The sequence below is a fragment of the Arvicanthis niloticus genome, chromosome 10 (genome assembly GCF_011762505.2).
Source record: "Arvicanthis niloticus isolate mArvNil1 chromosome 10, mArvNil1.pat.X, whole genome shotgun sequence".
Classification (NCBI taxonomy): Eukaryota; Metazoa; Chordata; class Mammalia; order Rodentia; family Muridae; genus Arvicanthis; species Arvicanthis niloticus.
Genome location: NC_047667.1, coordinates 47714033 through 47741746, shown reverse-complemented (window position 1 = coordinate 47741746; position 27714 = coordinate 47714033). Strand labels below are relative to the sequence as shown.

General features: G+C 37.7%; 1 protein-coding gene across 1 annotated transcript in view; it reads right to left on the bottom strand.

Moving 5' to 3' along the window:
* Rc3h1 (ring finger and CCCH-type domains 1) overlaps window positions 1–27714 on the bottom strand; it is a 56110-nt gene that overhangs the window by 17949 nt on the left and 10447 nt on the right. Inside the window, exons 2-8 of the mRNA XM_034512706.2 lie at window positions 16769–17147; window positions 9775–9895; window positions 7814–8053; window positions 7070–7245; window positions 4766–4966; window positions 3091–3223; window positions 1041–1159 (exon numbers count right to left, since the gene is read on the bottom strand). Of these exons, the coding sequence (XP_034368597.1) occupies window positions 1041–1159; window positions 3091–3223; window positions 4766–4966; window positions 7070–7245; window positions 7814–8053; window positions 9775–9895; window positions 16769–16999 (1221 nt within the window). The 5' untranslated portion in view covers window positions 17000–17147. The remainder of the gene's footprint in view (window positions 1–1040; window positions 1160–3090; window positions 3224–4765; window positions 4967–7069; window positions 7246–7813; window positions 8054–9774; window positions 9896–16768; window positions 17148–27714) is intronic.

The following is a 27714-nucleotide window of genomic DNA, read 5'->3' as shown; positions in this document are numbered from 1 at the left end:
TTGCAATTTCGGGGCTAATATAAACCCCACATAATAAAATTTCCTGTGTTTGATACCATTTTCTTTTTCTTTTTGGTTTTTCGAGACAAGGTTTCTCCGTGTAGCCCTGGCTGTCCTGGAACTCATTCTGTAGACCAGGCTGGCCTCAAACTCAGAAATCCACCTGCCTCTGCCTCCCAAGTGCTGGGATTAAAGGCGTGCGCCACCACCGCCCGGTGATACCATTTTCTTAAACCCTGCTTTAGGAAGCTAGCCCTGTCAGATAGATAGAAATGTATACGCTTCTAAAATTTGGTTAGTGTTCATATAACATAAAGCTGGCTCCTAACAAAAACCACAGCAAAATCTGGGCCAACAAGACAGTTCAGTGGGTGATGCTGCCAAGCCTCCAGGACCTACAAGACTGTCCTCTCACCTCCACACATATACACAAATAAGTGGAAAACAATACTTTTTAAAAATTAGAAGATGGTTTGGCACACTAGTATAATAAACATTATTAATGAAATTCTTTAAAATAATAACACAGAAAAAAATCTACAAATACTTGAAAAGTACTAGTGATTCAGCATTGGTATCAAAAAGTGACATTATCAAACTGAAATGTAACATAAAATTACTTAAGAAAAATTAAAACACTAACTGCTAACCATGTTAACTTACAGTTTCTATAGTCAGGATCTTTTTTTAAAGCAAAGCAATTTAAAAAATTATTTTATATAAATGGGAGTTTTGCCTGCAAGCATGTCTGTTCACTAGTGCATGCCTGATACCCACAGAGGCCAGAAAAGAGCATCTGATTTCCCTGGAACTGGAGTTAGAGGAGGTTGTGAACCACTATGTGGATGCTGGGACTTGAACTGGGTTCTCTCAAAAAGCAGCTAGTTCTCTTAACCATGGAGCCTCTCTCCAGCCCCTATAGTCAGAGTCTTAAAAATATTCATATCATTATATTTTGCTTTGTATCTGTACCTACAGTGGCCAGTTTCTAGGTATACCTAAACTTGCTTATCTGAAGATTTCAAATAGTAACCCCTTACCTGTTGTTGATCTGCTCCTTTTTTGCTGTGGTTCTGGATATAATCAACCAGTCCATGTACTACTGTACGTACAGCAACCAGTCCATTTTCTAGCTGTTCCCATGTTGGAGGAGGAGCATCTAAAAAATTAAAAATTAAACAAAACCTATAATCTTATGTAGTGTTCTATTCAATAATAAACTTGTGTGATCAAGTTAATTGTTTTGCAGCTTTCAGACACTTGTTCATCTGTGATGATTAGTGGTGCCAACTTAAAAGGCCCTAGAATCAGCAGAGACGGGTCTCTGGCTATGCCTCTGGTGGATTATCTTGATCATGTTAACTTCTACAGAAATACCATCTTACCTGTGTCATTCATCCCTCTCTGTTTCCTGATTGTGGATGTGATATGTAAGCTGCTTCAAGCTCCCGATGCCTTGACTTCCCTGCCATAACAGACTGTACTGTGAGTTGAAATAACCCTTCTTTTTTAAACTGCCTCTAAACACACACACACACACACACACACACACACACACACACACACACACACACACATGTTGGGGGGGAGGTGAGTATGACAAGCACTGTGAATTCAGCTGAGAGTGGAACCAGTCAGTAGCCAAAACAGGTTTGGCTAGAAAGGTGGAGACAAATGATGTATCAGAGTGAACTTGAGACAGTGCTATAGAACCGGAGACATCGTCCAGAGGCAAAGTGTTTGGCTATAGTTTATCTACTGTTATGTAAGAAGAAAACATACCAGCCAGCTGTAGGAGATGCACTAATATGGTGTCAAGAACTGTAGCATTTCTTTTTTAGTTGGTCAGAATATTAATTAACAAAAATGGGAAAAATAATTGCTACACAGACACTCATACACCCACACAAATAAAAAGATCTGACTTGATTAAGCCACTTTGGGACTCGATCTGTAAACATGGAGTGATGAAAATTTAAGAGGGTCTGAAAACCATAGAGTTGTTCTATAAGCAATGGCACATTACTAAAAAGACATATGTGGGGATATGATTGCAGTAGTAAGTAACCTGAACTGACAGCATCAGTAGTAGAGAAAATCGAAAGCATTAAGTCTCAGAGGAAAGGACTAAAGGTATCATTAAGGAATAAACAGGAAGTGTGGGTCACAGGAAATTATGGAAGAAAAACAGATAAATCCCATGTCTTAAAAGGTATGTAGAACAAGTGAAAGAACATGTAAAAAAGACAAAAGAAACTTAGCTAGAAGAGCAGGCATCAAAGATGAAACTCACTTTGAAAAAGACAGATGATGTTGAGTATCAGGAAGCACTGTGGAAATGGGTCTGCAGTGATACGAGCACTGACAGAGCTCTTGGGAAATCTACTTTATACAGAGGTAACACTTGAGGCTAAGAATCCAAGGAAACAGTTCCAAGGGCACAGATAGCACTGTTGTGAATGGAGTGGGTTGGAATGATGCAAATAAAAACAAAGCAGAAGTTTTTCTGTATCAAAGAAGAGGCATCCAGCATTAGTAACTGCTGGAAACACACAGAGTAGTTTTAAGGACTCAGAAGTTGCCGGGCGGTGGTGGCACATGCCACTTGAGAGGCAGAGACAGGCAGATTTCTGAGTTTGAGGCCAGCCTGGTCTACAGAGTGAGTTCCAGGACAGCCAAGGCTACACAGAGAAACCCTGCCACGAGAAAAAAAAAAAAAAAAAAAAAAAAAAAAGACTCAGAAGTCATGTCTGGAAGGAGTGACTAGGAAACTATAGTAAGCAGTATGTAGATTCAGCTCCATAGTAGGAGTGAACTCTGAGAGGAGAGCAGCCAAAATACTGTTTGAGTAACAGGTCATTAGGTATATTTTCAGGTCCAGAAGGGGTGAGAAAGAAATGTCCAAGTAAAGGCTAAGAAAGAGAATAATGAATAGAACAAGGTATTATAAGAAGATGGGATAATGGAAATGCAGCCAAAGAAAAGCTGAGAAAACTACTTTGGGAAACATTAGAGGAACATAACAAAAGAACTGAAAAACCAAGCAAGGGAGGGACACATAAACGGTCCACTAACTTCTCTTAGCTTTACCTGGACTAGGGTCAATGTTTGCTAGTAGCTCCAAATGGGGTCTTAGTCGGTTCAAATTCGCTGGGTCTCCAGTCCGCTGGAGAGCAATTGTTAGCTCCTGAACACTCTGTGCAAAAGAGGCAGGGGTCTGCAACTTAAAAGAAAAAAATAAACATTAATTTTCCAAAAGATTAGATAAAACCTTTTAAACTGCAGTTTATTTACACCTTCATTTTTACAGTTTATTAAATTTACTTTGTATCTATCTACCTAACCTATGCTGTGGCCAGACTGAAACACCTGATATCTAAAGATCTTTCTTCCTATCCACAGCTTGGTACATTGTGTATAATACTATGTTCCCTCTGTTATGATACTCTTCAAATAGGAGGCCCTTCTCCCCATATATTAGTTGGGTTCCTGGTAGTCTTTCTATATACCTAAAATTTAGAAGTATAATCTAGAGATAATGTCAGATAATAGTAAGAATAATGCCAGTGAATAAATGGCTGTTGAATATTCAGACCTAAATAGGACATTTTTATCACACTAACACTACCACCACCAAAGAATACAAAGAAGGGATATAAAGAATGTAAAAGCTGGAGAATGGGAAGAAGTGCTGGGAAATGTCTTTTAAGCATGACACAGTTGTCTTCCTGAACTCACAGCAGCTATGGTTACTGTCACAAGATCAAGCCAGTCATCATTTCAGCTTATGAGAAACAGACTATGAGGCTCCACCCCTAGCTGAGAGGTTACTGGCAGCTGATGGCTGCCAGAGAAGGGAGGGTCATTTTTCTTTAGTGATGCATGTGTCCCTGGTACTATGTTCCAGTGGATGGTTCCATGCTCATGTGCATGCTGGTATCACTAATTGGACTTGGAGGATTATTGTGAAAAATAAAAAGAGGTTATGAAAATAGAAAGAATGTTATTCTGAGTACAGGGTAGAAAAAATGAGAAAGGGCAGCTGGAGTAAATACGATCAAGATGAACTTGGCAAAGAATAAATATTTTAAAAATATTCTGATTTAGTTTGGGATTCTTGTAGGTTGAGTATTTCTCTAAAACATAATGAGAATTGCAGACGGGAGACCAGGAAAGAGGACAACATTTAAAATGTAAATAAATAAAATAACCAATTAAAACAAAATCAAAACAACAACAGCAAAAAAAACCTAATGAGACATAACACTCATACAATAAAAAGCTCATTCCAATAAATCCCCTTATATTCATTCTATAAGTTCTGTTATTCTAGAGAACCGTGACTAATATGAAGGTATTCAAGGAAGAGTTACAAACAATAAAAAGCAGAAAACAAAATAAAACTAATTCTCAATCAATATATCAGTTATTCAAAAACTGTCATGCTTTGGGATATCTACTACAGTGGTCTTTATATCAAAACAGACAGTATCAGGAAGTACAAAGCCCTCTGGATTCTTTGGGCAATAAAAGAAGAGAGGTGATGACAAGGACCATGGGAGGGTGCTGGTTGAAGCACTGTAACACTATTGTCATTCTGATAGGACTAGCTATGACATAATAATATCTGGACACATGGAATCCCATTTACAGAGGCCTGAAATATACTATTTACAATAGTATTCATTTGTTAAATAAGATAATTACAAAATAATTATCAAGACTCCAAAATTATTTATGAAGTAAGAGACAGTAAAGACACTACCTTGTCAATAATAGACTGCATATGAGATTTGTGAGACTGGTCCCCATAAAGCAAAGAGGACCACTGGTCTGGTGCAATCCTTAAGCCAGCTTCCATAGCAATCTGCACTATCTGGGAGTCATGTTCTCGCCTCAGAGCTTCATAAGTCCTAAATTCTTCCTTCAGCTGCATCAAAGAAGAGTCTTCATCACGTTTGGTGACCTAAAAAAACACACACACACAAATCTAATAACAGACAAAAGCCTCAACTTTATATAAACACATACAGACAAAAAAATGTGATTTAGAAAAATCCAATTTAGTGTGTCTTGGTTAGATGTGGACCATATGTAGCAGGTATACACAAAGGAGAACTCCCAAGGAAGCAGTTCTCTTCTTTTATCATGTGGGTTCCAAGACCCTCATTGAGCCACCTTACCAGCCCAGAAAAAAACAAAATAACAACTTAAAAAAAAAAAAAAAAAAAAGACAGGGCTTTCACTATATAGCTCTGGCTGGCCTGGAACTCAGAGATCTGCCTGCTTCTGCTGCCCCCTGGCCCACAGGTGACAGAGTTAAAGGTATGCAACATTATACCCAGCCATAAATGTCAGAATCTTAAAGAAAGAATGAACATGTGGGTAAAAAGTTCACAGTATAGAATTTAACAGATTCATGTGTGTATACAGGCATTTTTAAAATTAAGAAAATATTTAATGAGTATAATTAATTTAAAAAACAGTATGTGTTTCTTCTTCATAAATGTAGATCACAACTCTAGGGCTTGCCTAGCATTAAGTTATCCAACACTAATAAATAAAGAGCTTCCAACATGACTAATTGAATTTATCTTAATTTTTCCCCATACTGCCAAAAATACAACTGTATTGTGTTAGCCTTTTATTCCCATAAGGACCTATATACCTATTTTTGTAGAAAAATGTTCCCTTTTAACTTTCTACCTAAAAACACCTTACACTACTATAGTCAGAAATTATAGATCACACTTAAAAATTATTAAGATGTATTCATTTTTATTTTTTCTAGAATACTGGATTTTATTAAGCAAGAAGTACACAATCTCAGAGAAAGATCAAATATGGCTATGAAAAAAAAAAATGCTACCATTTGATCCTTATAACAAAGTAAAGCCTAACTAAACCTTTCATTGGGAAATCAGATGAACAAACACAAAAACTTAACTACCTTACCATTTTCCAAGATAAGTTAAAAGTATAAATAAACATGTAAATGTATGAAAATACTTCTTCAACATAGGCTAGCCCTCTTTAAAAGGTAGAATATGCTTTCTATATTGGCTCCCTCAATATTGTATTATTTTGAGTTGTGGTTGCTGTGGATTGAACCCAGAGCTTTGGACACATTATAAGCAGCCTATCACTGAGTTATATCCCCAAAACCTTCATTACTCTAAAAACAACCAAGAAATTTTAAGAACTATCACGTCAAAAATACTGGAACTGTAGTGTATTGAGAGAGGTCAGCCAGCCAGATGGCTTGGCAGGTAAAAGGCACATGTTGCATAAGCCTGGCAGCCCAAACTCAATTCCCAGAACTCACATAGAAGTGCAAGGAGAAAACCAAGTCCATACAACTGTGTTGTATCTGCTATGGATCGCACGCACGTGATCATAGCAGCTGCTGTCCATTGGTTGGGTGGTCAATTCTTGTCTTGAATTCCGCCAATGACGAATTGTGGCGTGGACGTGCATGCAAAATAAACTCTTTCTTCCCCAAACAGCTTTTGGTTATGTTTTATCATAGTAATAGAAACCTTAACTAGCTGGGCGGTGGTGGCGCACGCCTTTAATCCCAGCACTTGGGAGGCAGAGGCAGGCGGATTTCTGAGTTAGAGGCCAGCCTGGTCTACAGAGTGAGTCCAGGACAGCCAGGACTACACGGAGAAACCTTGTCTCGAAAAAACAAAAACAAAACAACAACAACAACAAAAAAAACCTTAACTAAGTAGAAATCCTAACTAAGACAGAGGGAATAACAAGATGATTAATCTCTTCATATAAATTTAAGGGGTGAGACTGTATTTCAGCAATACAGTACTTGTCTAACATGTGCAAGGCTCTGGGTTCAATCCCTACTAGTGCAAACAGACAAGCCAAAACCAAAACCGAATAAACCAGGATAAACCCAGATTTAACTAGAGCATTATACAATCCGCCTTCTTTAAGAAAAAAAAAATGATGTTATTTTCTGAAAAGTATAGGCAATTTTATTAAGGTCCAGGTTTAATGTTTAAGTTTGGAGACATGGCAATGTTTCAAGCTGAACTAGAGTTTAGGTTCATACCTTGAAGCAGGAGGCTCTGTAGAGGAGCTGAACAACATGTCCAATGCTGGTTTTAGAGGCTTGAGGAAAACGTGGTTCCAGTCTTTGCACCACAAAAAGAACCAACACTTTCCGTGACAATGCAGAACCATCTTCCAAGGCCAGCAAGACCAGCTTCAGAGCTTCCTCCTGCATTGCTAGGAAAAATGTTATAATCAAAATGTATTGTGAGCAAAGATGACCTAAATCTGTTATCTGAAAAGCAACATAATACCATGCCATTTACAAGCAATAATATGAGCCGGGCATGGCAGTGCACATCTTTAATCCCAGCACTCTGAACTAGAGGCCAACCTGATGTAGAGACTTTCAGGATAGCTAGGGCTACAGAACAAAACCCTGTCTCAAAAACAGACAGACAGACAACAACCAAACCACCACACCACACCACACCCCCCCGAAAGCAATATATTTACAACTATATTTTAAAGGCACAATTGTGGGCAATTCTGTCATATTATATTAAGTAGTGAGTGATTAATACAGAGAAAAATGAATAAACCTTTGTTATCAAGAGAAAAGTCTATGAATTCTCTGAAAAAGTATCAAGCCAGGATTGTCAAGTAGAATAATGCTTGAAACAGAATTTAAATTTAACAAAAGATGAGGGTTTGTACATTTCTTAAGGCTTTTTACCCTATACTTTTAGAATACCTATAAGGATAAGTAAGCAGACAAAGCAACAAACAAACTTTAATTACATACCTGGTCCAAGGAACTGGCAGCCCCTAGCTCTGACTGCTGCCCAGAGATTAGAAGAGAGTTGCTGAGGATTCTGGTGCTGGAGAATGAGCTCTGTGACTGTGCGTTCACCTAAAGATCGAGCAGCCCTCATAGCACGGATCCTGCCTTCTTCTTCCACTAGCTGGCAATGGACCAGAGTCACAAGTTTCCTCTGCATTGGACGACTCAGAACACTCTGAGTAGTGCTATTCAGACCCACTCCTGGAGAGGAGAACAAGGAAGCTATTTCTAGGTTTACACTGCAATTTTACCATCCAGGAGCACTTGCTCTGGAGTGGCTCATTTGTGGGCTAGCTCTCAGTCTCATTAGAACATTTAAAGTAAACAATAAACCAACAGTTTGGATATCTACACCTTTAATCCTAGCACTTGAGAGGCACGGGTAGCTAGACCTCTGAGAGGCCAGCCTCATCTACAGAATGAGCTCCAGGGCAGCCAGAGCAACACAGAGAAACCTTATCTCAAAATATCAAAATAAACAAACAAGTAATTAAATAAATAAAACCATACAACAATAACATTTAAAAAGTAAAGCAAATGTATGTAGATAAAATACACTCATTATGGCATTCAAAACACTATTACTCATTTTAATCATAGAAAGAAAAACTGAAAGAAAACAGCAATTAATCCAAGACCCAAATATTGATGTTCTAATAGTTCTGGTATATTATTACTGGTATATCTTAATAATAGTTAATAGCAGGCCCTTTCTGGAAGGTAACGACAACTTCAATTTTTTTTTTTAACTATTTTCTACAACTACAACCTAAAACTGGACAAAGATTCGAAGTTTGTCAAGTGAACTGGAGATACAGCTGCTAGAATGCATAACCCTGGGCTTCACTCACAGCACCCCCAAATGAGTAACCTTAGCCCTTGGGAGGGAGACAGGATGATCAGAAATTCAAAGCTATCCTTGGCCATAAAGCAACTTCAAAGCCAACCTGGGCTAAATGAAACCCTGTCTTCAAAGGAAAAAATGAAAAACATCCCCAAAATCAAAGCTGTCAAAAACATGAAAAGCCCTTCTAAATCATGTTGTATGCATTTCTATAGCCATTCATATTTCTAACATCATGCAAACTCTGGATTTAGTACTACTTTATATGACGTGGTTTATATTGTCTAGCATGAAGTAGGCTTGGCTTATAATGGATACATTTTATCGGCATTCTCTAGGGCTAGCTGTATAGATAGTTCAGTAGTAGAACACTTGTCTAGCACTGAAAACCAAGTAAGGGAAAAAGTGGAAATGGGAGAGAAGGGAGTGAGAAAGGAAAGAGAGAGAAAAAAAAGGTTTCATTTTCTTTTTTTAAAAAAAGATTTATTTTTATTTATTTTGAGTACACTGCAGCTGTCTTCAGACACACACTAGAAGAATGCATCAGATCTCATTACAGATGTTTGTGAGACACCATGTGGTTGCTGGGATTTGAACTCAGGACCTCTAGAAGAGCAGTCAGTGCTCTTAACTGCTGAGCTATCTCTCCAGCCCAAGAAAATGTTTCATACATTTGTAGCTCAATTATTGTGGTAATAAAAGTATTCAAGCTGGGCAGTGGTGGCGCACGCCTTTAATCCCAGCACTTGGGAGGCAGAGGCAGGCAGATTTCTGAGTTTGAGGCCAGCCTGGTCTACAGAGTGAGTTCCAGGACAGCTAGGGCTACACAGAGAAACCCTGTCTCGAAAAAACCAAAACAACAAAAAAAGTATTCATAACAGACATTTGGCCAAGTATGATAGGGCACACCTTTAATTCTAGCACTTGAAAGAAGAGGCCGGTAGATCTCTGTGAATGTGGCCAGCCTGGACTACATAGAGTTCTGAGTCAGCCAGGGTTACATAGTGAAACCCTGTCTCAAAAAACAAACAAATGAACAAACAGTCGTTTGTTTAGCATGGGTTTTATACTTACATACCTCTAGCACTGCTGAGTGGTTTCAGGTACAATGCTAATTCTTCTACACATTTCTTGGCTTCCTCATAATGCTTTGTATCTTCAACCCCACTACATAAAGTAATGGGCTGTTGCTCAGGGATCTGGAGATCAAAAGAGAAGTTTTGAATGTTCCATTAATTTATATTAAACGTTTTACTGAGTACAATTTATCCACTGATAGTCTGGGTGCTTACAACATTAAAACTACTAAATTTGCTAAATGCTTTCAAACTTTCACTTGCATATATACCATCCATTACTATTTCCATAAAAGCCTCATTAAAAGATTCAAATACTATATATTAACTGAATTGCACATACAATTCAATGATCTACAGAACTAGTAAATTTAAGTTGAATAACTATAGCAACCAAACTGAAAATTTTCCTCACCCCAAAAAGAACCTTATACCTTTATTGTCCTGAGACAGGGTCTCAACTGTGCAGCCCTGGCTGACCTGAACTTACTAATATAGACCAAGCTGGCTATTTGAAGCATAGGGATTAAAAGTATAATATGTACCCATACTTTCTTCTTTCTTTTTGGTAGATATGTACAGAAACTAGAGGAAAACCTCAGTGGTTATTTCTTATATACCTAGAAACAGGGTTTTTTCACTGGCCTAGAACTTGCCTAGCCTAGGATCCTGGATATCTCAGGAATCTCCAGCCTTGACATTGTAAGTGTGCCAACATACATCTTTTTGTAATATTTATTTAATATGAATTGGTGTTTTGCCTGTATATACACCTGTGTACCACATGTGCAACTTACAGGAGGCTATGAGCTGCCATGTAGGTGCTGGGACTCAAACCTGGGTCCCCTGGGAGATCAGTCAGTGCTTTTAACCACTAGTGGGGTCATATCTCTAGCTTCCATACCCACTTCTATCTGGATTCTGGAAATTAAATTAAAGATTCCATGCTTGTAAGGAAAATGCTTGACCAGTTGAGCTATTTCCTCGGTCCTCAATATTTCATTCATTTTATCGCTAATTATGATTTCATTATTTGAATATAAGTCACTGTACTTATGTGGTCTCCAACAGGTAACCTGCTTCATACCATTTAATATACTCATCACATATCACCCAGTTTTTGGTTTTGAGGTAGGGTCTAAACAACTCCTGAACTCACAAGGATCCTTGAACCTCAGCCTCTCATGTGCTTGGATTACAGGCATATGCCACCATGCCCTGCTTTTTCTTTCTTATAGAACCATGGCATTGGATAGAAAGTAGTGCCTCAATGAAGATTTTTTTTTTCAAAATTAATGAAATATTTTAGTGTTGGCCATAAATGTTTATTAAGTACCATGTGATTCCCTGATGATAAACTTACAAGTTGCAAACTAGGCTTATTAAGAAAATTATCATTTCAGATACTTTGTGGTGAAAATATTTAAAATATTTTCTCTTATAGTCTCTTTCAGTCAGTGTGGTGGCATATAGCTTTAATCCCAGCACCCTTAGGAGGCAGAGGTAGGCAGACATTCAAATTCAAGGCCAGCCTAGTCTATATAGCAAGTTCCAGGGCATCCAAGGCTACATAGACCTTATCTCAAAACACACAAAAAAATCTGTTTACCCTTTCCTCAACACCCCCTTTTCCCTCCATTTGCTCCTGCCCGCCACCTCACTGTAGTTTATATTTTAATTTCCCAGAGGACTAAGGTTGTTCTGTCATAAATTCACATAGTGCTAGGACTCAACACATGTGTCACCATGGCTGGCATGCTCAAACAATAGTTTAAAAAAAAGTTGTTATGGAATTGTGGCAACAACCAGAGGTATATGAAGAAGAAACCAAATTTTAGGCTAGTCATGAGTGGAATTAGAGAAGACAGTCATGTTTCATGGAAAGGTTTTCTCTGTTCTATCTCTGGAATTTTGCTGTGCTTCTGCCCTTGGTGGCAAAAGGCTGTCTGCACCAATTCTGGGCTTTGCTGTGTGGATCAGAGGACTAGTCCAGTTGAGGCTAGGAACCACACATTAATCACACCTGCAGCTCACTCAACTATGATCCTAAGAACCAAAGGCTCAGCATTTTCAACTTTATGTCACATAAAAAATATCTTCTAGTACTTAAACATCTCCCCATTAGACTTGTGATTATCTTAGTCTAGAACTATTACATTTTGTGTTAATAGTAATTTTTCAATATCTTGTACATTTACCATTATTTAGTTTGCTATTTTCTATCTGGTTCAGAGTCAATGCAAAGAATTTATTCTGTTCTTATCCACTCAATATACACCCTCCCCAACCCCATCTTTTGAAAGACTGACTGTTAAAGAATAAAAAATTAACAGCTAGTACTAAGCATGTAACCTGCATGCAGGAAGCTGGGGGAAGGGGTTACTGCACACCCTCTTCTAGAATCTGTAGGCACTTACATATATGCTTAAACTTTTAAAGAGCCATCTCTCCAACACAGATTTATTGTATCTGTATGAGTGCTTTGCCTCCATGCATGGAAGTATACTATGAGCATGTCTAGTGTCCAGAGTCCAGACACTGGTGTTGGATCTCCAGGAAATACAGTTGCAGAAGGTTTTGAATGACTTACATGAGTGTTCAGAACTGAATCTGGGTCCTCTGCAGGAGTAGCAAGTTCTCTTAACCACCAAGCCATCTCTCTAGCCCTGTTTAACTAATAATAAGTGTGTATGTATATAAGAAATGTTTGAACTGGGCAGTGGTGCCACACACCTTTAATCCCAGCAGCTGGGAGGCAACTGTCAAGTAGGATCTCTGAGTTCGAGGTCAGCTTGGTCTACAGAGTGAGTTCCAGGACAGCCAAGACTATGCAGAGAAACACTGTCTCAAAACAATACCCTACCCCATCTCCACAAAAAGGAAAAAAGAAAATGTTTTAAGACAGGCTAAGTGTAGATGCACTTAATTCTTTGACAACTCAACCTAATCTTACAGATGGTATACAGGATGAATAGGTTAAAATCACCAGTGAAAGAGAATGCAGAATACTCAAACTGAGGTATGCAGTTGGCAAAAGCAAAGCTGAAAACACTTGATATTGTAGGCAATACTAAAGCTAAGTATCTTGGAATAAACTGTATATAATTTAAACTTTTAAAGCTAAACAACTTGCAAACAAGCATTACAAACAGAAATGAACAAGTTAATTGTTTAAAGACTTAAATTTTGTTTCTCCTAATGTGTATGTGAGTGCATGTGAGTATGCATGCCAGATGAGAGCACTGGAACCCTTGAAGCTGGAGTTACTGCTGACTGAAAAGAGCTGCCTGGTGTGGGAGCTGGGAAATCAGTTCAGCAGCAAGCACTCTTAATTACTGAATTATTTCTCCAGTCCCTAATTTGTAAAATTTAATGGATGCCTGCAAATATTTGTTTTTCAAGAAGCTTGTGTGTGGTACCAAGTAGGAGAAAGGAATTTAATAATTTAAGGGTTAGGAATTCTTTTGTGCCACTAGAGGGAGCTTGAACACAGAAATAAAACAGCCAATAGACCCTCAATCTGTCATCCAAATTAGTATTTTCTAAGGAAAACCTGTGTTTTTCAGAGCCAAATGAATTACTGAAATATAAAGGTAAACTCAAGATTTGAGTTACAACATTTACACCCAGAAAGATATTTTTAGAAAACGTTGAAGCCTAGGAAATGTTCTTCTCAACAATGCCCTGTGGGAGGACTTTCTAATGAAAACATTATTATCAGCATGAACTTATATATTATATATTAGATATTTTGGTATAAAAGATTCAGTGGCTTTAGTGGAAAGGATATCATTTTGTCTATGTGTTTCTTGCTAAGTGCCTTCTTGAGGTGATACTGTGAGTTCCCCTCGATTCTTCCCATTTCCTGTACACATATTAACATTTCCTTGAATATCCAGTCATGTGTGTGTTAATTTACAGAAATTACCGGTGTGCTTGACTTTGTCACTGGAATTTTTAGCTTTGTTTTGTTTTTGAGACAAAGTTTCACTATGAAATAATGGTTGTTTTGGAACTATGTAGACCACGCTGTCCTCAAACATACAGACTCTGCCTCTCAAAATGTCACTGGCTATTAAAATTGATCTGAGGGCTGGGATGATTTAGTTGATAGTTTTTTTCTTCATATGCACAAAGACACTGATTTAATCCTTAGCACCACATAAACCAGGTGTGATGGCATATGCCTATAACCAAGAGGTAAAGGCAAGAGAATCGGGAGTTCAAGGTCATCCTCAGTTACATAGTGAGTCTGAGACTGGCTTGGGATACATAAGATCCTGTTTTAAGAAAAAAAAATCTTTGTTTTTGCAGTATATTTGTGGGGATTTAGGAAACTTCTGTAAATGTGTAACTCTGTGGTATAGACTACACAGTGAATCAGTTCTGATGTTTAGGCTATTTTTAACTTGTTGCTTTTACAGACTGTAGTGACATTCCTCTGCAGGTCTCCCTTGTATGTATGTGTTAAAACCATCTGGTTTGATAACCTGTGAGTACAGCTGCTATAGTTACACGGTGTGTGCATTTCCCATTTTATATTTCCCAGAGCCTGACAGTCTGCACTCTGCCTAGCACATGCAAGAACCTTGCATTTCCACCTGGGACCACCACCATTCAGACACTGGTTTGTGGGAAGAGCTAAACAAACAAACAAACAAACAAACAAACAAAAACCAACCCCCCCCCAAAAAAACAAAACAAGCAAACAAAAAACAAACACAGAACCAAACCTTGCTGTTATCTAAACCTATATTTTCCTGATTAGCAATAAGGTTAATCATAAAATCAACCAAACAAATAAATAAAACAAAAGCAGTTTTATAGAAGCATTTTAAATTTACAGAAAAATGGCAAAGACAATTCAGAGAATTCCTATCATCCCACACCTCATTCTATCATAATGTTTTCTTGATAGGATACATTTACTGGTATTAATATTCCAATATGACTATAATGATAATTTAGCTCATTATAACTAAAAATTCAGAATTTACTCAGAATGCCTTACTTTTGCCTAACAGCCTTCCTGTGTTCCAGAATCTCATCCAGAATACTTGATTTATGTATTCCTTTTTGTAAGGTTCTTCTGTGTTCTGATGATTGGCAGTTTTAAGGAGTACTGGGGATATATAGTGTTGTATACTGACTTTGAACAGGATCTCATCTTTCTCACAAGGAGACTGGAGTTAGATAATTTTGGCAATAAGTACAGAGAGGAAAAAAAAAATGCCCTTTTCATCATAGCATGCCAAAGATTAACTATCAATATGACTGTTCACATTAATCCAGTTCACCTGGCTGAGACAGCATTTGCTGGATTTCTCTAACATGAATATGTGTATTTGGTGTAGGCTATCTATAAAAACCACACTTTAATCATAGGAATGAACACATGTGGTACTTAAATGAACAAGTGATAAAGCCAGAGATTATATATTTTTTCAGAAGATATCACTTTCAGTGATAAAATTCAAAGACATAATCTGAGAAGGGCCATCGAGATGGCACAAAGGGTGAAAGTGCTTCTCTTCTTCTTCCTCTTCTTCCTTCCCCTCCTCTTCTTCCTCCTTTCTTCTTCATCATCTCTTACCATGTTTTATTTCCTATTTCCTCCCCCTTTTTAAACATCACTGTACTTGTGAACATGCTATGTAGCCCCTTATCTCTACTTTAAATAAGAGTGTCTGCAGTTATTCCAAAATGGTGGTTACATGGGCATCCACTTCCCAAATACATTAAGATATAGTTAATAACTTCTTAAAGGGTTAGGGAGATGGCTCACCAGTCAAGAGCACTTGCTGCTCTTCTGGAAGACACAAGTTCAATTCCCCTGCACCCACATCAGGTAGCTCACAACTAACTGCCTGTAACTCTAACTTCAGGAGATCTAATACCCTCTTCTGGCTTCCAAAGATACCTGGACACAGGGGGCACACTGTTACATAAAAAAAAAAAAAAAAAAGCCTTTTTTTATTTTCTTTCTTTTTGAAACAAGGTCTCACTATTACAACATTGCTGGCCTCTGAACTCAAGAGATTTGCCTGCCTGGCTTCTACCCAGTGCTGTTAATAAAGGCACACACTACAACATCCAGTGAAAATAAAACCTTTTTTAAAGCCAAGAAAGGAAAAATCAGTAACAGCTCCCCTCAGAGAAGACAGTGCTTTTCCCCTTTCTTTCTTTCCTTCTCTATATAGTATGCAAACTGACTCAAACTTACAAGAGACTTGGGTAAAGACTGGCATAAACATCAGGGGCTCTAGGACAACTTTAGATTTCCGAAATAAAATAGAATAGAACTATGAAAACTTGAAAACTATAGCTGTATCTTTGTGTACTGCTCTCCATCTCCACTTTATCTACATAGAGCCTTTGACTTTTTTTTTCTACTGTTATAATTTAATATATATCTACTGATTTTACTCAAACCCTTCCAGCTCTGACCACTGGGAGCTCTTTCAACCAGTTCTGGTACGCCTTTGACATAGTCCCACTTTGAATACTTGCACAAGACATTCCATGCTCATTTTAAGGACTTGCTGTCCTAGCCCTTAAACTGCCCATCCCTCCCAAGAGTTCTGGTTCCTTTTACTGGAATGTTGTATTAGAAACCAGTATCTAAACAAAAGACATGTCCACTAATGTTGGGACTATGATGTCCTTAAGATTATCTTGGTTGAAGGGGCAAAACAAAATGCAAATATAACAACCCAATTATAGCTGGGCGGTGGTGGCGCACACCTTTAATCCCAGCACTTGGGAGGCAGAGGCAGGAGGATTTCTGAGTTCCAGGACAGCCAGGGCTACACAGAGAAACCCTGTCTCGAAGAAAAAAAACCAAATAAAAGAAAAACCACCCAATTATATACATATTTATAAATATTGCTGTATGCAACCATCAGTATTTACATTAAAATAAACATGCCCACACAAAGACACATATTACTAAAACGTCAATTAAAGACAATTGCTAGTTTTAAGTTGCTATATTACCTGAGCACCCACTAGCTGCAGCAATGCTGAGTTCACAGGAAGGAGCTCAATGTCCGTATTGATAGTGGTCTGGTCGAATGGGCAAGCCTTACGGTGGAGTTTATTCAGGCACATTTTGCAGACAGTATGGCCACAGCCCAAACTGATGGGCTTTCGAATTGTTTCGTCGAAAGTCTGAGTGCAAATTGGGCAAGAAAGGAAATCCGTCCATTGTGGAGCTTGTACAGGCATTGCTTCTGGAGTTACAATTCACTACACGCACACACACACACAAAAATCTAAAGCAAAGATTCCACTGGAATCAAAATCTTGGAAAAAAGTTTATCTTTTTTTTAAATATCTTTTGTAGATACAGTCAGCACATAGTGTGAAATATAACCTGGAAAACAGAGAAAGAAAAAAAAATTAGAATACTCTTTTTAATTTCAATTAAACTGTTGAAAATAAATAAGTCCAATCTTGACTCTACAATCTTCCATATCACTTTAATGTTACAACATTTTATCTTTATACATTTTTACAAATTCAAAGCTATGATAAAATAACCAGTTCCATTTTCTATTTTAAAAGAGGACATATTTCCCAGAAGGATGAATTAGCTTGTCTAAAGGTGTGACTTTTGAAGTCTTGTAGGTTAGAATTAGGACCCCATTCTCTTAAAGACACACACACACACAATTAATTGAGAGATAAAGATCAAGCAAGACAGTCTAGCTCAAATCTCAATCCCTTACCATCTTATCCCTACATTACAGACACACAGAGATTAAAGAGACAGGGAGCTCTACTTGCAACTTCATTCAAAAGCTGTAGAACAGATAAAGTTGGAGATAGAGCACCCCAGTCTGTATTCTCTAAAAGTTATGAACCTCATAGCTATTTTATATTAACAAATAGAACTATCAGGCCTAAGTTCTAATTTAAAGAGAGAAAATTAATACTCTTTTAATCTTCCCTCCTCCACCATGGTATGTAATTCAGGATGGTCTTGAAGTAACTATTCTGACAGTAACAAGTCCCAACCCAAGAACAAACAACAGTTTTTCTGTGTATGGTATTGGAGATAGAACCTAGGAGCTAGGCAAGTATACCACCAATGTGTTAATACCACCATCCTTCAACACTCTTACGAAAAATTTCCAAGTAACAATCCAGTCAAAATGTTTTAAAAATGTTTACAGTAAAATGACCCCCACCTCTCCAGTTCTCGTTATCACTCTAAATCTATAAAATACCTCATTATTTCCTATTGTTTCATTATGCATGTAGATATACAATATATTAATTGGAGAGAAATAATTTTATAAGCTGTTATTTACAATTCTTCTGTCTTTTAACTAAATCAGTTTTTTTTTTCTCAGAAAGTATAGCTAGACAGAATGAATTATTATCAGGTACAACCCTAAGCAAAATATTTATATCAACTCCTCAATACTTAAGGTACACTGCAGAAGAAGTGGAAAGACCCTAAGAGCCAGAGGATAGTGGAGTACTGGGAAACACTGTCTTTTGGACATAGCATGGATGCTGTACTCATGAACTCATAGCAGCTGTAGTAACCTGTACAAGACCAGCAGGAGAACAAGCAAGTCAACAATGCAGCATGGATGGAAGATGGGCTCCTGTGCCTATCACTACTGGCAGGTACAAATGATGGCTGCAAAGATAAGGAAGTCAGTTTTCTTTGGGAGCATAGCCTCTATTAGGTTGTCCATGCTCCTGTGGATGGCCCCACACCCATGTGCATGCAGGAAAGCACTAATTGGACTTCAGTTATTTTTTTTTAAAAAGAAAGAAAACAGGATGTAAAGAAGGAAGGGGGTGTGTTGGGGAAGTAGCAAAGTAGGAGGAAGTGCTGGGGATGAATAGGATGGAAATATATTGGCAAGGTAGCTAACATCTTTAATCTTGGCATTGGACAGGCAGAGATAGGTAGATCTCTCTAAATTTGAGGACAGCCAGGATTATATAAGGAGACCTGGCCTTTCTGTCTTGTCTTTGTTTTAAAAGAAGCATTTTTATTTTAGCTCTTTTATTCTTTGCTATGTTCAGTGCTAAGGATTACAGTGGCAAGCAAGCTAAGTCATATATCTACATGCCTTCTGCTACATATGTAAACAACAATCGCAAAGTTAAACTGATGGCTACTAATTGTAGTACATCTTAATGGATGGTACAGGGAGATAAAAGCACATATATAAGATGGAACTATTCTTTTTTATTCCCCAACAAGATGGAACTATTCTAAATTCAGAAAAGGATGTGTGGGATACTGTGTACTAAAAGTAGTAATATTTAAAATGAAAGTTAAAAAATATGGTAAAAACAATTCCTAAAATTTAGGTTAAGGAAAGTGCATAACCACAGATTTCTGATTTCTGAGACTAAACAGATTATAAAATAAGTGAAAGGCGGGGGGGGGGGGGGGAGGCCAAAATATAGTAGTGTGAAAGTATCCTTTATTCTCCTGTATTAATTGTTGTCTCAGAGGCTTACTGTAGCTGCTAACCTGAGCCTAGTCCTGGAAGCTTCTAGACTCCAGATAATCTTATCTGGGCCTAGAATGTTTTCAGCCTCTGAGATTTAATACTGTAAAAGCTCACCCTTTCCCTAGTTTTTTTCTGAACTCTAACTGGCTGGTTCAACTCAGCTGTTCTGGATCAAAGTCCTCTCCAAGGTTACTGATTCAGTCTGGTTTTTCTTGGCTTCTCCTGGATTGCTCTGCTTGGCATCACAGTAATTGTGGCCATTTGTTCTAATCTGATTCCTTTTCATTCTCTGGTTCATTCTGTCTTCACTTGTGTCTAGCTTGGTCTCTTTTCAACCTGTCTCTGTACAACTGTCCTGGTAAAAACTGTACTCTGCCTCTCTGCACTGCTCTCTCTATCTCTTTTTAAAGATTTATTTATTTATTTATTTATTTATTTAATGTATATGAATACACCATTGCTCTCTTCAGACACACCAGAAGAGGGCAACAGACCCCATTACAGATAGTTGAGAGCCACCATGTGGTTGCTGGGAGTTGAACTCAGGACCTCTGGAAGAGCAGCCAGTACTCTTTACTGCTGAGCCATCTCTCCAGCCCTGCACTGCTCTCTCTTAAGTAGCTTCCCTTTCCTCTCTTGGGCAGATCCTAGTCTGTTAAATCTTTCTTCAATTCATCACTTTGTCTGCTATTCAGTTAGACATCATTTTCAAACATGGGTGCTTCCTTCTACAAACTATCTTCATTTTGTGGGGGATTAAAGGTGTATACTAAGGGAGTGTCTGCATTCCAGGCAAAGGGATTAAGCATGTGTCTTAAGGGCTGAGCCACACAACTAGAAATAGGTATTTTCAACAAATAACAGAATCTTGGGGTTCACAGTGATCAGCTATTCTGCGACAATAGTAGACGACACGAAAGGTTAAAAGATGATACAAGGGCTGATGAGATGGTTCAGTAAGCACTGGTGCTTGCCACCTAGATTTGGGAACCTGAGTTCAACCCCTGGAACCCACACAGTGGAAGGAGAGAATTTCTACAAGTTGTTCCATTGTCTTTTCAGTACACCATGGCATACACTCTACATGTTTTTAAAAAAAAAAAAAAGTGGGGGGGGGGGGGAGGCTGCAGAAACTGCTGAGAGCACCTCCTGTTCTTCCAGAAGACCACAACTGCATGGTAGCTCACAACAGGCTGTGATTCTAGATCTAGGAAATTCAATGTCCTCTTTTGGTACCCACCAGCACCAGGTATGCACATGGGCACAGACATAAATGAAGGCAAAGCACCCATAGACATATATATATATATATATATATATATATATATATATATATATATATATATATTTAAAAGAGAGTGATCACACTAAATAATTAGAGATCAAATAACACAAGACCTAAACTCAGGGTATTTGTTTGTGTGGTAAGGAGTAGAAATATTTCATGAATCTACAGTCAACTGACTTTGACAAACGTGTTAAAAATATAATTGGAAGAAAGGACAGTGTTTTCAATAAACGGTGCTGAGACAACTGAACATCCACATGAAGAATGAAAATAGATCCCTCTTTCTCACCAGTTACAAGAACCAAAAAAAAAAAAAAAATGTATTATGGATTTATATAAGATCTGAAACTGTCAAAAGAAAACATGTCAAGATGTTGAAATAGGCTTGTTTTTTTATTGTTGTTTTTACACCCTAAAAAGCTCAGGAAACAAAAATAAGAATAGATATTAGATTAGATGAATTTAAAAGTTCTGTGGGTGTGCCTGGGGAGATGGCTCAGTAGTTAAGAGCACTTGCAGCTCTTCAAAAGGACCTGAATTTGATTCTCAGTACTCAAGTAGGGAGGCTCACGATAACCAGTAATTCCAATTTCAGGGACCTGACACCCTCTTCTGGCCTCTGGGCAACTCTACACATGTGTGCTCATAAATAAAGTGGAGACAGAGAATAGATAGTGCTTGCCGGTAACCAGCCTAGCTCCAGGCTCAACAAGAGACCCTACCTCAAAAGAGTAGGGCAGCAAGTGATAGAGCAAGCTACCTTAAGTCCTCCTGTGGTCTCAAAGCTCAAATGTACATGTACTCATACTCATAAGCCATATTCACTTGTATTCCTTCTCTCTGATTAAATTTAAAATTAATTTAAAAACCTTTTAAGTCACTCTTAAACACTGTATTTCAAGAACTATAAACTACAAAGCACACATTTCTTTGGAGACTCAAAGTTTGACTTAACCATAGAAACTGATTCAAGAATTTCTACTTCATTCTTTTAAGTTTCTTTCTCCAACTTCATTTTCAAATATTCAGACTTATCAAATATTGTTGTTTAGATCATGTTTAACACACACACATCCCACAGGATATATGGTTTAATGAATGTAATAAACATTCTTCTACTTGGGCTAAGAGTAAACACATGAAATACAATTATTAAAATACCAACATCCTGATTCTCAGACAAAGGGATGACGCATCTCTCAGATGGCACAAGACTTCATCATGTTACTTAGAATAAAGTATAATTTAAATTTATGACTTATTTCTGGAATTCTTGTTCAATTAATTTTGAGCCGCTAATGATTTATACTGCATATGCTACCTGTTTGTTACTTAACAGTCACCTTGGTTGTCAGATCTCTAATTCAGAGGAAGATCAAACTTAAAGTTTATCAAATTCTAAATTAGTTCTTCTTCTGAGATATCATTATAGCTATGTATAGATGATAAGCTCTTGATGTTGAGACACAGGGTCTGACCTATGTAGCCTTCACTGGCCTAGCACTCATTACGTACTCATTTGTGTTGAGTGACGTCTCAATAAATGGTCCTAAGGTACAAGATCAGTTATGCAAAAGAGAAATCAGGGCATGAACCACACAGGACAGACTGTGTGCTCTGCTCTACCTACAATTTAAGGTATCTGCTGGAGGTCTTGAAAAGTATCCCCTGAGGACAAGGGATTATGATGAAATGCTATCAGTGTTACAACTGTATTACAATACAATTATAACCCAATTCTAAAATTTCAAAGGCTTCATACAAAGAGGTAGTCAAAGTAAATGGCAGGACTATGACTCAGGGAGACCAAACTCCTAAGTTGTTACTTTTAAACCTATTATTGGTGTCATCTTACAGATGGTAGTTAATAGTGGTTGATACTAGGAAATGTTTGTTAAGTGACAGGAAATCTAAAACTAGATAATTCTGACAGTTGCATAGCTCTATAAATTAAAGTAGGCGAATTCTACACTTAAGTGAACTGTATTTTCTGTAAATTTTCAATCAACAAACCTGCTAAAATCATTAAAGGCCTGTCTTTTTATAGTTTTGTTTCTCAAATGTTTATTTATAATTTTAAAATGCCCACTGGTCAGATTTTTTTTATGAGTACAGCAATAGCTGTACTGAACAGCTTATTTCTACTGCTGTGAAATGTTAAGTAAATCACAACCATCTTTTACCAGAAAATTACTGGTTTATTTTATATGTCTCGGATTTAGAGAAAAACAGGAACTAAAATTTACTATTATCTGTTATAAGCAAGTTCTTCTCCTGACAGAAGTATACCTGCTTATAGATAATAAACCCTTGATGGCAGGCAGCATTTTGCAGCCAATAGCTAATTAACTGTTGACTAAAAGGAGTAAAAGAAAGGTTTTAGTTTAGGTTAGGTTTAGGTTGCCTTTTAGAAAACTATTGAATCAAACAATATTATATGTAAAATAAAAATTCTTGAATCACTTCCCATTCTATCCCACATGATAACTTTTTAAGAATCATTATTCTTGACCTTAACCTAGTTTGCGACTTCTCTGGAATATTTCTATGGCAACCAGCATGAAGGGACCACATCAGAGAAAAGAAAATTTGTAACTATCCTGAAAACTGAAGCTAAGTTAGCAATAACAGAAAGAAAAACAAAGGCTTTATTATTACACTTAAGTGTTGTAATTCCCAGTGGGCCATAAGCAATTTACAGAGGAAATTATAGTCTAAGATTTGAAGACTAGAAGTTTTAGTAATGACACCCCTTTGAGGAAAGGCAATTTTAATTATAAAAATATCTCTTCATAAAGTACTTGGATTGAATTCTAACCTTACAGCACGCACACATACACGCGCGCGTACACACACACACACACACACACACACATATGTAAGTATGTAGTATGTATCTTATACAAAGAGAAAGGTTACTGAGTTAGGGGGTAAAAAGCCTTACTTAAAATTGGAGCTTCATTTATCATCACCTTTAGGGGGAAAAGCTAAAGGGTCTGATTTAAGTGGGTTTTTGTTGCTGTTTTTAACATTAGGAGTGCTGTCTGCATGTACACCTGCATGCCAGAAAAGCACATCAATCCTTTTATAGACAGTCCTGAGCCAGCATGCGGTTCCTAGGATTGAACTCAGAACCTCTGGAAGAGCAGCCAGTGTTCTGTTTGTTTGTTTGTTTGTTTTTCGAGACAGAGTTTCTCTGTGTAGTTCTGGCTGTCCTAGAACTCACTCTGTAGACCAGGCTGTCCTCGAACTCAGAAATCCGCCTCCCAAGTGCTGGGATTAAAGGCATGCACCACCACTGCCCAACCACAGCCAGTGTTCTTAATAGCTGAGCCATCTTACCAGCCCTGAAGTTTTGGTCTTTGAGAAAGGGTCTCTCCATGTGCCTTGGCTATCCCAGAACTCCCTAGAGGTCAGCAGTTCTCAACCCAGGGGGTGATGATTCTTTTGCGGGTGTGTGTCAAATGACCTTTTCACAGGGGTCATATATTAGATGTCCTGCATATCATATACTTACATTATGATTCCTAACAATAGCAAAATTCAGTTGTGAAGTAGTAATGAAAATAATTTTATGTTTGGGGTCACCATAACATAAAGAACTATACACATTAAAGAGTTTCAATATTAGGAAGGTTGAGAATTACTACCCTAAGTAAATGAGGCAAGCCTTGAACTCAGATCTGCCTGTCTCTGCCTCCAGCTGACTAAGTGGCTTACTTTTACTGTGTTCAGAGGCAGAGTCATTTTTAGGGCTAACATAGTGTCAAACAAGGACAAAAAGCAATAATGAGGAGTAAAAACCAGAGGAAGGTGCCCAACCAGAGACTGAAAAAACAGCACCCAAGAAAGTGTCCAGCAGTAGCATCTAACTTTATGTTTTTATAGATTTAAATAGTAATACATTATGTAAAATGTGCCACAATGAAAAAGATAACAGCAGTCACTACAGAACTGACAGAATGAAACAGCCAGACTCAAAACCATCATCTTAAAAGGAATTTACACTTACATCAAAACTACAAAGTCATTTTATTTTTTAAGCTCTTTATGTTAAGACTCTATTAACTAAAGCCAAAAAAAAAAAAAAAAAGCCAGGCTCAGAACTAAATCTTTTAGTTAGGAGAGATGACAGAGGTTCTGGTTAGTCAACAAAATGATGGACTGGATATTAGTTCTATCTTGTACCTTACTGACACAAATTGGTATAGTTATACTTTGTTTTTTGAGAGAAAAGTTTTATTTTAACAGGAAGGGTGATATGTAAGAAGAGCTGAGTTGAGAGGAGGAGGAGTAAGGAGAGGAGTGAGGAGAGGGAGAGGAGGAGCTAGGAGATGGGGGGGGGGGGGGGCGGGGGGGGAGGAACATGGAAGCGGATGTTCGTGTGTCTCCGCCAAAGATAGTTGATATATCTAGGTTGGGTATTGGGTTACACTTCTGGTTGTATGGGCATCTTGTTATTGAGCATTACCAAACTTATAAAGCCTTTGATTAACATTAAAAAAAAATTGTATAAAAGCAAAACAGAGAAGGGGGCATGGGATAGGGGTTTTCTAGGGAGGGGAAAGGGGGAAAGGGGATGACATCTGAAATGTAAATAAAATATTAAAATTTACCTATACTAGACATGCAAACACATAAAAGCTATTTTCTCTACATTTAATGTTAAGCCAATGAGAACTAACTACTGAAATGAGTAATATTTTAATACATATTCACTATACATTTTAATTTATTCATAATCTTTTCACTGTTTTTGAAAACATGAATTCCTAAAATTGATTTTCTTTGTGATAGCTGTTGCCACCTTCTTAACTTTTAAAGAAATTCATTTTTAAATTATGTCTTGTGTGTCTGTTGGGGTATGCACATGTAAGCTGTAAGTGCTCACTGAGGCAAGAAGAGTGTGTTGGAATCCCAGGTGGACATGAACTGCCAGTCACAGATGCTGGAAATTGAATTTGAGCCCTATGCAAAGCAACATAAACTCATTATTTTTTTTTTTTAAATGGCTTTTCAAGACGAGTTTTTTCTGTGTAGTCCTGACTATCCTGGAACCCACTTTGTAGATAGACCAGGCTGGTCTCCCGGCCTAACTTTTAATAGCTAACTACTCTCTCCAGAACCTTGCTACTTCTTAATTACACAACTTTTCTAAGCCATAATATTCCAAAGTAAAAGCTTTGTGAACAAAGCTTGGAGATTTAACAGTTAGCTCAAGTTATCTTTTAAAATCAGCCCTTCTCTGCAAAATATATTTTATTTTTCTTAGGCAGGGTATCACTATGTAGCTCAGGCTGCCTCAAACTCACACCTTTCCTTAGCTTAAGGTAAAATTTTGACATAATGCCATCATGCCTGGCTATAAAATGGTAGGTTGATGGTTTGTCATTCAGTCCCCGAAGTTATTTTAATCACAATGACAAGTCTAATTGGCAAATAAAAACTATGAATGTAGGGACAAATGTTCACAATGAAAAGAAAATCTAATTACACACAGTTCATTTTTCAGATTGATAAGCAGTTCTTAATTCTGTAGTGTTTCTTCACTTTGTCCCCCCCTTTACTAACTCTTGTCTCAACAGTATGTATAAATGAGCATACCTCTCTAGTTACACTGGAGGAACTTGGGGAAAATGTCTCTGACCTTTGTTTCTTATTTTAAAAAAGCAAACAGACCTTTCATCCCTGCACTGGGAAGACAGAGGCAGGCAGATGCCTTTGACTTCCATAGAAGCCAGCACTGCATAGTGAGACTCTGTCTCAAACTAGACAAAGACTTCCTGCAATGTCTGCCAGTCTTCTAGGCTCTACCATTCCATTTGCCTTCTCACTGTCATGTTCAAATGATCATTCTACCTACTTTAGCCACTAATTTCTAACAACTCTTAAACATAGAAAGGACTTTTTCATGAAATTCAATGATTACCACTCAATTCTAAAAAAAAAAAAAAAAAAAAACTTGAATATTTATTATGCCCAGACAAGTCCCAGGAACTGATACATTACTGAAATTCTCTGCACTGAATTTAGCAACCTATTAATTGACCTGTCTTCAATCTTAAGAAAAAACAGGGAAAATTAAAATATAATAAATATTTATAATTGCAGGCCCTCAAAAGTAATCATAGTTAAGAACAAAGTTTTGAGTCACTATGATAGATGCCAACTTGAAGAACATCTCTAGTGAGATAAAATTCAGAAACTGGCATGAGAACCCCACAAAGCTATGTGAAAATCATTACAAAGCATTACATTATTTTTCACACACAGGAAGCAGGCTGGCATGTCCCTCTAGCACAGAGGAGTGACTTCATTGTGGTCAGGAAGGCAGCTCCCCAGGGCTGCACCTTATCCTCCCTCCTGCTCTCTTGGGCTGCCACCTGCTTGGCCAAGTACAATAAACATCTGTACATCACTAAAAAAAGAAATCAATACAACTTGGTTTAAATACCAGTTTCTTCAAGAATCTGATATTTTAGATCCAAATCACTGAGGCTTCTCTTAAAAAAATTCAGCTTCCCCACAATCAACTACTTTATGTGAAAAAGGCACTGTTACAATGGCTCAAAACTGCCCAGTCTGCTGTTGTGTGGACCCCGGATTCCGCCGGAGACATCCTGGAGGCTCCACGGATCCCACAGCCGTAGATACAATATGAACAGCTGCCTGAAGCCCCTGCTGCCAGAACATCCCCAGCCTGGTGGACTGTGCCAGTGAATTGTGAGGCCAAATAAATTTTCCTACCTTAAAAACAAACAAACAAAAAACAAAAAACAAAAAACCAAAACAACAACAACAACAACAAAAAACAATGGCTCAAAACTGTTCTTGAAGATGTGTGACCAGTTCAGTCCAGCTTCTAAGTTGCAGAGGTCATCCTTCCTTTTGTATCATCTCTTTCTGTGTTAGTCATGTGCCTCTTCATTGTAACACAGAAAAGTATGATGAACACTGGGACATTAAAAGAAGATACAGACCATAGCCACAAGAATGCCTTTTATAGCTGCATCTCAAAATTTTAATTCTGGAAGCTTTCAAATGAAGGGACTAAACTCTTCATTGTTTGGTTGGCAATGAAAGACTGTTATCTCAGTCTTCCATCAAGGAAGGACACACTTTTTGAGAAAAGAACATTATGAAAAGGTTTAGGTGTTAAGTTCCAAAGG